At 40.1% G+C, this 14,227-nt stretch overlaps 1 protein-coding gene across 1 annotated transcript; it reads left to right on the top strand.

The window, feature by feature from the left end:
* The first annotated feature begins 2,128 nt into the window (after nucleotides 1–2,128).
* Nucleotides 2,129–4,906, top strand: LOC132968607 (NADH dehydrogenase [ubiquinone] iron-sulfur protein 3, mitochondrial-like). Its single transcript, XM_061034252.1, has 4 exons — nucleotides 2,129–2,275; nucleotides 2,825–2,974; nucleotides 3,142–3,254; nucleotides 3,921–4,906. Exons 1-4 carry the CDS (start codon nucleotides 2,246–2,248, stop codon nucleotides 3,964–3,966), a joined length of 339 nt encoding a protein of 112 aa, XP_060890235.1. The 5' UTR covers nucleotides 2,129–2,245; the 3' UTR covers nucleotides 3,967–4,906.
* Nucleotides 4,907–14,227: the final 9,321 nt, after the last annotated feature.

Below are 14,227 nucleotides of genomic sequence, written 5' to 3'. Positions count from 1 at the left end.
AGAGCTCTGGGCCGTGACATATGAATGGGATTAGTCAGGGGTGGGCAACTGGCGGCCCGGGGGCCACATGCAGCCCCCATCAACCCTCAAGGTGACCCTCAGAACAATTTTTACATATCAATTAATTGGAAACATGAAGAAAACATGACAAAATCTGCCATGAAATCATGAAAACCAGAAATATGTCCATAATAATATTTGATCACTGGTATATGTTGAGTTAAATTTGAGACATAATTGATTGGAATCGTTTTTGTATTCTACAATTTGGCCCTCTAGCAGTGAGAATTAAATGAATGTGGCTCCTTGCTGTGACACAAGTTGCCCATCCCTGAGATTAGTTAATACTGATGGACACGGTACATAGAAACATCTGCCATCAGTGACACATATAATAAAAAAAGAGCTTAGATTTAAGAACCAGTTAAAGTTACAGAGCGTAAAAATATGTGAATTCCTCCAAAATAACAAACAAAATATCAACCAAAAAGAAAAAAAAAGAAAGGAAATAAAAGGGGTTTAATTTGCCATTTAATCGAGCTGGTGGAGAACACGGAATTTACTCTGAAGGATTCGTACCGGAAGTCCCGCTATTCACTGCCCAGACATCCGGGCTCCAGTGGGGGAGGAACGAACACACATCCTTGTTAGAGGAACACATGAGAACATATCAGACTTCAGAGAGTGTTTCATTCACACCTTTCTCAATAACAGTGTGTGTTAAAGCGACCCGGCTGCTCTTCTACCCGACATTAACCTACAATGTTGTCATGGAGAAAGTGTCCCTCAGACGCTGGTTTGACCGAGTGGACGACACCGTGATCCTGGGAGCGCTGCCGTTCAGATCCATGACAAAACAGGTCAGACTGCCTGAACAGGAAATCCTCTTTCACCTGCAAACACTGAACACAATCCTCTTCTTCTTCTTCTTCTCTTATGTGGCATCCTTTTTAAAAACAACACCAACCCTGCACTCATTTTCACTTCATTTGTCTGTCTACTCGCTGTTATATTGTATAGTTTCTGCTTATTATATGTCTACACTCATAACTTATGTCAATACTGTCCATTTATGACTCTGTTTTTGCACATTTACATTCAATCTTCCATATTTAATCTTCCTATTTAAGACTAGTAATGTTTAGTTAGATCCTGGTTGTATATATTCACATTCTTAGTTTTAGTGCTTATTTACTTTGTATTTAATATTATATTGTGTTTAGATTTGCTAACATTGTGTTTTTTACTCATATTGTGTGTTTGGATAACCTGCTGCTGTAACGCCACAATTTCCCAGTTTGGGATCAATAAATTAATTCTATTATATTCTATTTCAAGTAGTAGATTTATAGATAGATACCACAAATCTTCTATTTACTTCACTCTGAAAACAAAGCTCAAACAAAACTTGTGCACAGCCCAAGATGGGAAAGACTATGAAATTGTAAATGTATACCAGAAAGATTAACTTAATGTGTATAAATTTAGGATGTCAATTAAAAAAAAAAACAGTAAATCATTTAGTTGATCTTGTTTTGTAGGACAGCATGCAAACCTGCCTCATGGCCTGTATACATACAGTATACGGCCCCCCGTTTTTCTTTTTAAGATTTATTTTTGTGCCTTTATTGTAGAGATAGGATAGTGGATAGAGTCTGAAATCAGGGAAAGAAGTCATTTAAGGATACCTTTCCGATAGAAAAGGACAGCTGTCATTAAAATGTATACTTTATTGATCCCGCGAGGGGAAATTCGTTTTTTACACTCTGTCTAGTAAACATGCTACACAAACATAGGCTGAAATACACACACATGCACAAATAGGATCCTATGGACATGCACTAATGGAGGGGTCTCAGAGTGAGGGGGCTGCCCACAGCGGGCTGGACTTGGTCCGTGCCGGGACTTGAGCCGGCGCCCCTCCGATTCCCAACCCAGGTCCCTACAGACTGAGCTACTGCCGCCCACAATATTTAGGCTAGTCAAAGAGACTGGGCCTTAAATGGGGAGGGGCTCTAAAAAAAAAAGAAGTATGGTAGAGAAATAAATAGATAGCAGTGTTTCCTCTTTTTTAACAATTAGGGGTGGTGGCCTGGTCCCCGGCGGGGGATTGAATGAATGTGAGTTTTGTGTGATTAGAGCTGTCGTTGTTGAATTGTCCTCTTTTCTTTATGCAGCCACCGTCAGGCCCAAGGATGCCGTCACTCACAACCAGCTGACAGCGTTTGGGGAGTATGTGTCCGAAATGATGCCCAAATACATCCAGCAGGTTCAGGTCAGTTCATCTGCTTCTTTATGAACATTATATACTAGAGTGCTTTTCACATAATATGCAGCCCTGTAAATTTCAATGTGTTGCAATATTTGTCTTTATACTCATGTTACGTGTAGTTTAGCAGAATCACAACATCAACAAAAGAGCAGAGAAGAACATACTGGAGAACAGGAAACTTAATGCAGCTGTTCAATTACGTGCGCAGAGATCGCACCGGTCATGTGCATACAGTCTGTGATTGTGCACGGATTGCAGGGAATAAACGTCACACCCTCCCACTCTCTCTTCGGATTTTTTTTATGCCGTTTATTTTTTAGAGAAAGAACAGTGGCTAGGGTCATATATATCGTGGGAAAGGAGCCACACGGCCGCCAGCTTTGAGGGCTATAGCCTCAGTACATGGGGCGCGCAACCAACCACTAGGCTACAGGCGCCCCTAAGAACTCAGAGATTTTATCATGCTGTGTTCTAACATCAGTTCACTCAAACTTCATGCAGAACAAATTGAGACCACTTGAGCTAAATGCATTTACTCATTTGAATGTGTAGGTGACCTGTTATAATGAGCTGGAGGTGATGATCCATCCTGATGGCGTTGTCCCTGTGCTGACCTTCCTGAGGGACCACACCAACGCCCAGTTCAGGAACATGATCGACCTGACGCCTGTCGACATCCCCTCACGGCAGAACCGCTTTGAGGTAGCTGTCAAACCACGGACACACAGACAGAGACTGATTCGGCTTTTATTCTTTCTACACTTTTTTTTACTTTTCTTCTAACAATATTTCTGTGCCTGTTCTGGTTCTCTTAAGATACATTTAAGTTGTCTGAATGTTGTTGATAATGTGTCTTTGTTGCTTCACAGATTGTGTACAACCTGCTGTCGCTGCGCTACAACTCCCGTATCCGTGTTAAGACGTACACAGATGAGTTAACCCCTGTGGACTCTGCTGTGCCGGTCCACATGGCTGCAAACTGGTACGAGAGGGAGCTGAGTCAGAACCTGCAGGCCCAGTCTGAAGAGTCAGCATTTATTTATTTGAATCCCACGTCAGTCTTTCTCAGTGGGGACTAAAAAAAGGGGGGGAAAAAACCTGGGTTCAAATGACTGACAACTAGAAGAAGTTTTGGATTTGTTTCAGTAGATTGTTTCATCCTGCAGCCATGAAACAGTCTGTGATGGCTGCAAAATAATGTTCAGGGGAAATGAGACAACTTCAACTCAGTCAAGTTTGTATGTATTGCACGTTTAAGACAGCGTCTGCTGGCGCACTCACACTAGGCCCAGTTGTCCCGTACCGTGCTAAAGCCAATCGCTTCGTCCAAGCATGCCAGGGGAAGTGTATCGTGCACTAGTCAAATGAACTGGACTTTAGGGGTGAAGCATGTGAGTGCGCCCTAAGAGGCAGAACCAGACTCATGATGGACAGCCGTCTGCTGAGATTGTGTTGGGATAGAGGGAGATGCAGGAAGAAGAGAAGGATAGAGACAAACAACAAAGAATACGATCTATTTATAGCTACAATGTCAGTTGATCAGTGCACCTTTTAAATTTGTTATAAAAAAACTGAATTCCTCTTTAGCGAGTCAAATAGATTAGCTGGAGTAATTGTGTGATTTTGGCGTTTCTGTGTGTTTTGCCAGGTGTGGGACATGTTCGGTGTGTTCTTCGCCAACCACCCAGACCTGAGGCGTATTCTGACCGACTACGGCTTCGAGGGTCATCCCTTCAGGAAGGACTTTCCTCTCTCGGGATACGTGGAGGTGAGTGCTGACAACAACACGTCCTGCTGCAACAGTGCAGCTTGGTCTGTTTTAATCTGCCTCATCGGTGAATTAATCATTTTGTTTCCTTCCAAAAATAAATGCAGTAGTATTGGCATGGTGTCAGTGAGACTGGCAGGATGGAAGCTGTGCCCAGACGTTTAGTCTCAACCTCTGCTGGAGCCTGTGTTTGTGTTTTTTTATTCAATTATTTATAGAGCTCATGGTAATGAAGTCAGGGCTCCCACCGGCCCTGAACACATCCTCTATAGTTCCTGCCAAGAAAGGATAATTTATCCTCAAAGTACTTTCAGTAGTACTTTAAGTGCATCTATTTCCTTGAAGGAATAAATAATTAAATTAGCCTCTTAGATCTGGTTTTAAAAATGTATCATCTGGTCAGGATCTCATAAAAGAAAAAGCTCCTTGTGGATTATTTCTTGTTACATTTTTTAGTTTTTTTTTAGTCTTTGGGATGCATCAATGATAACCTCAAAAACCCTCAAACTGCTTTGAAGAGATGTAAACATGCATTCATATTGACAACTGACGCGTGTCTCCCTCCTCAGGTGCGCTATGATGACAAGGTGAAGCGCGTGGTGGCTGAGCCCGTGGAGCTGTCGCAGGAGTTCAGGAAGTTTGACCTGAACACGCCCTGGGAGGTTTTCCCGGCGCACAGGGAGCCCAAAGACGCCCCGCCCAAACTGGAGGCTGGAGAGGCTCCTGAGAAGAAATGACGTCCCTCATGATTCATCCCCACGTTCTGTCTGTCCGAGTCATTTTGGGATCCCCCGCCCCCCAACTGAACAAAGCCACCTGAATATTTATGTAAATAAAACTAAGAATAAAACAATCCTGAAAAGAGATTTTTTTGTGGTGCTGTAAGTTATCTGGTCAACTGTGTGTGTACACCTGAACTTTACCCCTCTAAATGTGACTCCACATTTCATCCCTTACCCTTACAACCTTCTAAAATCAGCTGCTGATATTTCAGCATCCTCTTTTCTGGTTTCAGCATTTCAGTGTGTCTCCTTGCTGCCTGGATTTCCTCCTGATTAGGCCCAGTCGTCATGGTTTATTTTGCCTTTGTCAGATAGGAAAGATGAAGAGAGACAGGAAAAGTTGGGAGGAGAGAGTGGTGGGCGACATGCAGCAAAAGGCTGACAACCGTCGCTGTGAAGAGGACTACAGCCTCCATACGTGGGGCGTGCGACTATCGGCTCCCCGTCATCGTTTATTTTGACAAAGATTTTCTAAACTTCAGGCTAAGAAAGCTTAAAGAAAAATAGACCTAATAAAAAGAGGACAAGGGGGTGTTCAGAATTTTTGGCCATTTATTTGATCAACTGAATCATTCGATCGTTTGCTAAATTGACTGAATTATGAATCATCATTTCAATAATTACTAAGAGTCTTTAAGACCTATAAAAACTTTCTCTGTAAAGCGTACATTTGTGACACATGCTGGATAATGTCACTGAAACAGCTGAAGAGAGCACACTTGCTGTTCCCAACCCACTTTTGCCATCACTATGGACACACAAGCAGGTGTACCTATGTAATATACTGTAGGTTAATTAATCAATCCTATAGGGGTGAACTGTTGCCTGTATTATTTATTTATATCTTATAGTCACTGTTGAATATTTATAAACTAAACACAAATTACAAACTCATTCAATAAATTGATCAATCTAAAATCAACTAAAAGAAAGTGGTCATGATAGAAAGATAATTCAACATCTTGTGTTCAACTCCTACAAAGTGAAGTTTTCCCGCGCCGCGAGCCGCCTCCCCTCCTCCTCCCCCTCCCCTTCGCGTGAGCTATGTGAGCTGCAGACAGACAGCAGGGAGATGAGGAGCGGCCTTTAAGGTAAGCAAACTTGATGTTTCTTTTAAGAGTTTATCAGGTTTTTATGCCATGTGGTTCATCCAGTCATGTTATGACAGTGAACTCACAAAAAATGTGAAACTGATAATTTTCTGTGAAGTTGGTGAAGATAAATTGATATTTATCCACAAAGCTAACTAACGTTAGCTAACGTGCAACTCGCTAGCTAACGTTAGCTAGCGAGTTGCACTCTGGCTAAGTAAGCTGGGTAGAAAACAAGCTTTAGCAAGTTGTTCTGGTGATGGATAGTCTTATTAAACATCAGAATAACTGAACTGCAGCAAGCCACCATCAAGACTGTCATTTCAAGGTAATATTAGCAGGGTTGCCAACTTTCAGGAATTGCTTGGTGTGAGATTAGTTAGGGAGTGGTAGGATGGACACTGAAACATGATATTAAACGGTCACCTGGGCTAAATTATTAAAGACAGTAGTATTGATAAGCTCTGACATTACTGGTTCTTTTATCTGTACTTTTTTTAATGTTTTGGTGTCATTTCTCTGTGTCAGAGCTGACAGCTCAGACACAGAGAGGAGCTCCTCATACTCTTTACTGTAAGTACAATAAACCTTCAGGAGAAAAATGCCAGTGCTTTATCAATACACCTGTTCAACGAGCATAAACATGTAAATATGTAGAAAGTGATATTTCAATCTGCTCTGTCCCCAGTCATTTAACTGTTTAGCTTATTGTGCCAGTATCTTAAAATCTGACAAATACTGACTGATGTCTGTGTTCTAAATTCTTTCTAAACTTCACTCAGTATTTTGATGTTAGGAATATGATTTATTATATACAGTGGGTCCGGAAAGTATTCAGACCCCTTTACATTTTTCACTCTTTGTTTCATTGCAGCCATTTGCTAAAATCAAAAAAGTTCATTGTATTTCTCATTAATGTACACTCAGCACCCCATCTTGACAGAAAAAAAACAGAAATGTAGAAATATTTGCTAATTTATTAAAAAAGAAAAACTGAAATATCACATGGTCATAAGTATTCAGACCCTTTGCTGTGACACTCATATTTAACTCACATGCTGTCCATTTCTTCTGATCCTCCTTGAGATGGTTCTGCTCCTTCATTGGAGTCCAGCTGTGTTTAATTAAACTGATTGGACTTGATTAGGAAAGGCACACACCTGTCTATATAAGACCTTACAGCTCACAGTGCATGTCAGAGCAAATGAGAATCATGAGGTCGAAGGAACTGCCCAGGTGTGAAAAACTTGTTGCATCATTCCCAAGAAGACTCATGGCTGTACTAGCTCAGAAGGGTGCTTCTACTCAATACTGAGCAAAGGGTCTGAATACTTATGACCATGTGATATTTCAGTTTTTCTTTTTTAATAAATTTGCAAAAATTTCTACATTTCTGTTTTTTTTCTGTCAAGATGGGGTGCTGAGTGTACATTAATGAGAAATAAAATGAACTTTTTTGATTTTAGCAAATGGCTGCAATGAAACAGAGTGAAAAATGTAAAGGGGTCTGAATACTTTCCGGACCCACTGTATATAGATATATTCTTGTGTGCATAATAAAATAACGAGTGTGTGTGAGAGAAGGGTAAATACCTTGAGCTACACACTGAGGATCACAACAGGTTTCCTCCAGGTAAATCCACTGCATTTGCTACTTAAGAGATTTGATTATGAGGGTAAAAAGCCTGCATTAGTTTGTGACTAAGCTATCAATATAAAATGTATATCCTGGTATAAAGGAAACTAATAAATGTATGTTAGCTTAACTGGGTGGCTCACATATGTTAATTATACATGAAATATTCTGTCAAACAGATGATATGGCTGGCAATGAAGCGATAATGGAGAGATCTGTGAGGAGAAGACGAGTCCGTCCTCAACAGGATGCCGAACAACACATTAAACTGAAAACTGACAAGGCTGGTCTCACAGAGCATTTTATCAACCCATACAAAGGTAAGTTCTTACATTTTGCAAGTAGTGTTTGTGTCAGTTGTACACAGCCTATTAATAATAATAATGTTGAATTACACTATGTAAATTCAAAATTCATCATTGCTTCCTATGCGTATCTCATTTACACAAGGCTACTTTGTACTGGCAGTGTGGATTGGCTATTAACATTTTAAAGCTGGGTTAGACAACTTTTTAGAGCCATTTTGGTTATATTTAGTGAAAGTCTTTTACCTTGCAAAACATGGGAGTTGCTAGTCTACCACCGCCTCAATTAATTAGTTAGATTAGTTTAAGCCCAGTTCAGACCAAAGATTTGCGACGAGACGAAACGAAACCGTTTTAGAACGTTGCAGGTAAACGTTGCAGCAGTGTGAACTGGCCCGTTTCGTCTCGAATCAAACCGGCTGATGTTGTCGCCTGTGACTCAACTTGTCAAGTCTCCAGCAGCTGATTTTAGAATGTTAGTCATAGCCAATCAGCTCGTAGCAAAGTCTGCTGGTTGAAATGGCAGTTTGGGATGGAGGCTCAATGAGAGAGAGAGAGAGAGGGTTGAGCGAGTATACACTTAATAGGGAGAGGGAGCGCAGTAATCGAGAACAAAGCAGTGAATCAGGGAAATAAAACGATATTTAGATATTTTAGTTTCATCACTACTAGAAATGTAGCTGTAGCAAGTATCTCTTTGTCCTCATTTATATTTTATGATGCTACAAATTCTATACAGTTACGAAAAAAGCCTGAAAAGTCAGAAGTTTCATATACACAGCAACATAAACTTGCCTTTAGCTGACATTAATAATTAACGTGTATTTCTCTCGGTTTAACAGCATTAGCAAGTGATGGTGGCAGCACTGGCAAGCAAACACAAAAATATGTAATTTTAAAAAACACCAAAGTTAACCACTCACAAAGCTAACATTAGTAGCAAACTAACGTTGATAGCTTATGCAGCTGAGCTTAACATGTTTGCTAACTTGACGGACCTATCTGGGTGCGTTTTCAGCTTCCTGATAAAATTTGATGTGGTCGATCCAGCGCCCTTTATGTTCATATTACAGACGTTGTATTCGGTGATTATTTTGTTTAGGCTTTGCGTGAAGTTATTAAAGCCAGGCGATATGACAAATGGTAATAAAACTGCAGCAGCAGCAGCAGCAGCAGGTGATGTGCTCACCATGGTGTCACCTGTGGAGCGTGGCCGCTCGCGCACCAGAGGGAATGACATTCTGCTTGTGATGTTAATGCACCAAAAAGTACAAAAATAAAAAGATTGTGCACAAGTCCCAAATCTCAAGTCTGAGTCGAGTCTCAAGTCTTTGGGGGGCGAGTCCAAGTCAAGTCTCAAGTCACATTTGTGTGCAACTTAAAGTTATACTCTTTAAGATTTTCATCTATTTAATTGCCTTTTAAGTTACTATCTATCAAAGAGTGAGTTAAAACAATGGTGATTGATCATATGACCCACTAATGAAAGCACTTCTACTTGCCTTTTTGCCAAGTTTTTCAATATCTGTGTCTGTGGCGACAGTCCCGGGCTAGATGTAATAGGCCGCCATGTTAGTGACGCTGCTGACAGCGGTTGGTCTGTCGGCCGAGATCGTCACTAACGGTTATGCTGCGTTCACTTGTAAACGGAAATTGGGAACTTCCAACTTCTGAGTCAGGCTTGTAGTAAGGGCAGAAGTGTAATAGGAACATGTGTGTATGGATTTAAGAGGGTAACATATAGACATAGGGGACGGACTGGAAGTAGAGAGGTGAATGTGTTTCAATAAAGTTTACAAAAGAGCAAAAAAAAAAAAAAAGTCAACACATATTGACCGTGAACGTGACAAGATGGAGGGCTCTGAAAGAACAGGCTCGCCTGCAATTACATCTTACTGTCAAAGAGGCCGCTAGAAACAATGTATCTCAAATGTTATGGCGTACAAGTTTAAGTGCTACTCAAGTCCAAGTCTGAAACTCAAGTCCCCATCTCTGATAGGGTATGTTTATGTTACACTACTGTTGCACAGCTTTGCCTTAGCTTGCAAAGTATTAGGCTCCAATTTGAAAGATGGTAGACTGTGCTAGTGGATAAAAAATAGTAATTGGTGTTTTTTCTTACTTTAAAGGTCGAGGTGTGCTTGCTGTGGAGGTTTTCAACAAAGGAGATTTTGTGCTTGAATACCGTGGTAAACTTTTCAAACAGGATGGTCTTCTTACGAAGAACTACAATGACACAGAAGCAGTATTCCTGTTTGACTTCAAATGGAAAGGGGGATGTTGGTGGTAAGTTATAATAAATATGCTTTTGTTGGCAGGTGTAATACATTACAATAGTTTTAGGAAATGAGCTTTGAATGGCCTGTTAACTTAAGGATATCCCAATTTCTAACAAACCATGCAAGAGACTCACCACCCCGGTAGTACCCTGTAAATGTATATTGCTGCAAGCTACCTCAATTGTTTGCTCAGCTTTCAAATAAAACGTGCCCTTCTTAACACTGTAGCCAAACAAAGTAGGTAACTTCTACTCTTAACATCAATATTCTTTTCCTTAAGTCTTGATGCATCTGTTGAAGACAAGTCACTGGGAAGGCTTGTGAATGATGACCACATCAAGCCTAACTGTAGGATAAAAGCTATTGATGTTGGTGGGATGCCACATCTTTGCCTGTTTGCCCATTAAGACATCGCCCCAGGTGAAGAAATACCTTACAATTACGGGGATTCAGACTGGCCTTGGCGCAGACAGGTACAATTTGTTTAATGTTGATAATAGTTGTTTTGGTCATTTTCAGATGAAACTGATCTCATTGTGTCTTGAGATTTGACCTATATCATGATTGTTTTAATTTTTTTCCGGTTTCCTTTTCCAGCAGAAAATGGCACCTGATGTCAGCGAGCAGCTGACACCTGATGTCAGGGACAGACCTCAGGTAGGGGCCAGTTTATAAAATACTACTTAATCTCTTAGAGATTGTAAGGTATTTGTTCTCAGTGTAGTACTCAGTGGGTTTCAGAGTATGTATTATTGTCCAGTGTTTCTCTTATGACAACCCAAGTAGTAATGTACTGTAAGGACAATGATCTGTGTTTGGAATGTCTCCTAAAGTACTGACAGACTTACATACTGGTGTTTTAACATTATACATAGATGAATGTCCCCAATTAGGTATGAGTAGCTTGTGTGTGTGTGTGTGTGAGTTTGAACGACCCCAAAAGTAATAATATAATAATAATAATAACAATAATAATAATAATAATTATTATTATTATTGTTATTATTATTATCTTTATATATAGAGCACTCTTCTTAATCCATATGACAAAGTGCTTCATAAAGGCATCAAAATGAAATTCATAAAATCATCACGTTTTAAAAGAAAACATATAGAAAACAATTTAGTGTCTAAAACCCAATGCATATCAAGATGCATATCACATGCTGTCCATTTCTTCTGATCCTCCTTGAGATGGTTCTGCTCCTTCATTGGAGTCCAGCTGTGTTTAATTAAACTGATTGGACTTGATTAGGAAAGGCACACACCTGTCTATATAAGACCTTACAGCTCACAGTGCATGTCAGAGCAAATGAGAATCATGAGGTCGAAGGAACTGCCCAGGTGTGAAAAACTTGTTGCATCATTCCCAAGAAGACTCATGGCTGTACTAGCTCAGAAGGGTGCTTCTACTCAATACTGAGCAAAGGGTCTGAATACTTATGACCATGTGATATTTCAGTTTTTCTTTTTTAATAAATTTGCAAAAATTTCTACATTTCTGTTTTTTTTCTGTCAAGATGGGGTGCTGAGTGTACATTAATGAGAAATAAAATGAACTTTTTTGATTTTAGCAAATGGCTGCAATGAAACAGAGTGAAAAATGTAAAGGGGTCTGAATACTTTCCGGACCCACTGTATATAGATATATTCTTGTGTGCATAATAAAATAACGAGTGTGTGTGAGAGAAGGGTAAATACCTTGAGCTACACACTGAGGATCACAACAGGTTTCCTCCAGGTAAATCCACTGCATTTGCTACTTAAGAGATTTGATTATGAGGGTAAAAAGCCTGCATTAGTTTGTGACTAAGCTATCAATATAAAATGTATATCCTGGTATAAAGGAAACTAATAAATGTATGTTAGCTTAACTGGGTGGCTCACATATGTTAATTATACATGAAATATTCTGTCAAACAGATGATATGGCTGGCAATGAAGCGATAATGGAGAGATCTGTGAGGAGAAGACGAGTCCGTCCTCAACAGGATGCCGAACAACACATTAAACTGAAAACTGACAAGGCTGGTCTCACAGAGCATTTTATCAACCCATACAAAGGTAAGTTCTTACATTTTGCAAGTAGTGTTTGTGTCAGTTGTACACAGCCTATTAATAATAATAATGTTGAATTACACTATGTAAATTCAAAATTCATCATTGCTTCCTATGCGTATCTCATTTACACAAGGCTACTTTGTACTGGCAGTGTGGATTGGCTATTAACATTTTAAAGCTGGGTTAGACAACTTTTTAGAGCCATTTTGGTTATATTTAGTGAAAGTCTTTTACCTTGCAAAACATGGGAGTTGCTAGTCTACCACCGCCTCAATTAATTAGTTAGATTAGTTTAAGCCCAGTTCAGACCAAAGATTTGCGACGAGACGAAACGAAACCGTTTTAGAACGTTGCAGGTAAACGTTGCAGCAGTGTGAACTGGCCCGTTTCGTCTCGAATCAAACCGGCTGATGTTGTCGCCTGTGACTCAACTTGTCAAGTCTCCAGCAGCTGATTTTAGAATGTAAGTCATAGCCAATCAGCTCGTAGCAAAGTCTGCTGGTTGAAATGGCAGTTTGGGATGGAGGCTCAATGAGAGAGAGAGAGAGAGGGTTGAGCGAGTATACACTTAATAGGGAGAGGGAGCGCAGTAATCGAGAACAAAGCAGTGAATCAGGGAAATAAAACGATATTTAGATATTTTAGTTTCATCACTACTAGAAATGTAGCTGTAGCAAGTATCTCTTTGTCCTCATTTATATTTTATGATGCTACAAATTCTATACAGTTACGAAAAAAGCCTGAAAAGTCAGAAGTTTCATATACACAGCAACATAAACTTGCCTTTAGCTGACATTAATAATTAACGTGTATTTCTCTCGGTTTAACAGCATTAGCAAGTGATGGTGGCAGCACTGGCAAGCAAACACAAAAATATGTAATTTTAAAAAACACCAAAGTTAACCACTCACAAAGCTAACATTAGTAGCAAACTAACGTTGATAGCTTATGCAGCTGAGCTTAACATGTTTGCTAACTTGACGGACCTATCTGGGTGCGTTTTCAGCTTCCTGATAAAATTTGATGTGGTCGATCCAGCGCCCTTTATGTTCATATTACAGACGTTGTATTCGGTGATTATTTTGTTTAGGCTTTGCGTGAAGTTATTAAAGCCAGGCGATATGACAAATGGTAATAAAACTGCAGCAGCAGCAGCAGCAGCAGGTGATGTGCTCACCATGGTGTCACCTGTGGAGCGTGGCCGCTCGCGCACCAGAGGGAATGACATTCTGCTTGTGATGTTAATGCACCAAAAAGTACAAAAATAAAAAGATTGTGCACAAGTCCCAAATCTCAAGTCTGAGTCGAGTCTCAAGTCTTTGGGGGGCGAGTCCAAGTCAAGTCTCAAGTCACATTTGTGTGCAACTTAAAGTTATACTCTGTAAGATTTTCATCTATTTAATTGCCTTTTAAGTTACTATCTATCAAAGAGTGAGTTAAAACAATGGTGATTGATCATATGACCCACTAATGAAAGTACTTCTACTTGCCTTTTTGCCAAGTTTTTCAATATCTGTGTCTGTGGCGACAGTCCCGGGCTAGATGTAATAGGCCGCCATGTTAGTGACGCTGCTGACAGCGGTTGGTCTGTCGGCCGAGATCGTCACTAACGGTTATGCTGCGTTCACTTGTAAACGGAAATTGGGAACTTCCAACTTCTGAGTCAGGCTTGTAGTAAGGGCAGAAGTGTAATAGGAACATGTGTGTATGGATTTAAGAGGGTAACATATAGACATAGGGGACGGACTGGAAGTAGAGAGGTGAATGTGTTTCAATAAAGTTTACAAAAGAGCAAAAAAAAAAAAAAAGTCAACACATATTGACCGTGAACGTGACAAGATGGAGGGCTCTGAAAGAACAGGCTCGCCTGCAATTACATCTTACTGTCAAAGAGGCCGCTAGAAACAATGTATCTCAAATGTTATGGCGTACAAGTTTAAGTGCTACTCAAGTCCAAGTCTGAAACTCAAGTCCCCATCTCTGATAGGGTATGTTTATGTTACACTACTGTTGCACAGCTTTGCCTTAGCTTG

This window comes from Labrus mixtus, unplaced genomic scaffold, assembly GCF_963584025.1.
Source record: "Labrus mixtus unplaced genomic scaffold, fLabMix1.1 SCAFFOLD_38, whole genome shotgun sequence".
Classification (NCBI taxonomy): domain Eukaryota; kingdom Metazoa; phylum Chordata; class Actinopteri; order Labriformes; family Labridae; genus Labrus; species Labrus mixtus.
The sequence above is the reverse complement of the archived record's forward strand: the minus strand, read 5'-3'. Positions and strand labels throughout refer to the sequence as shown.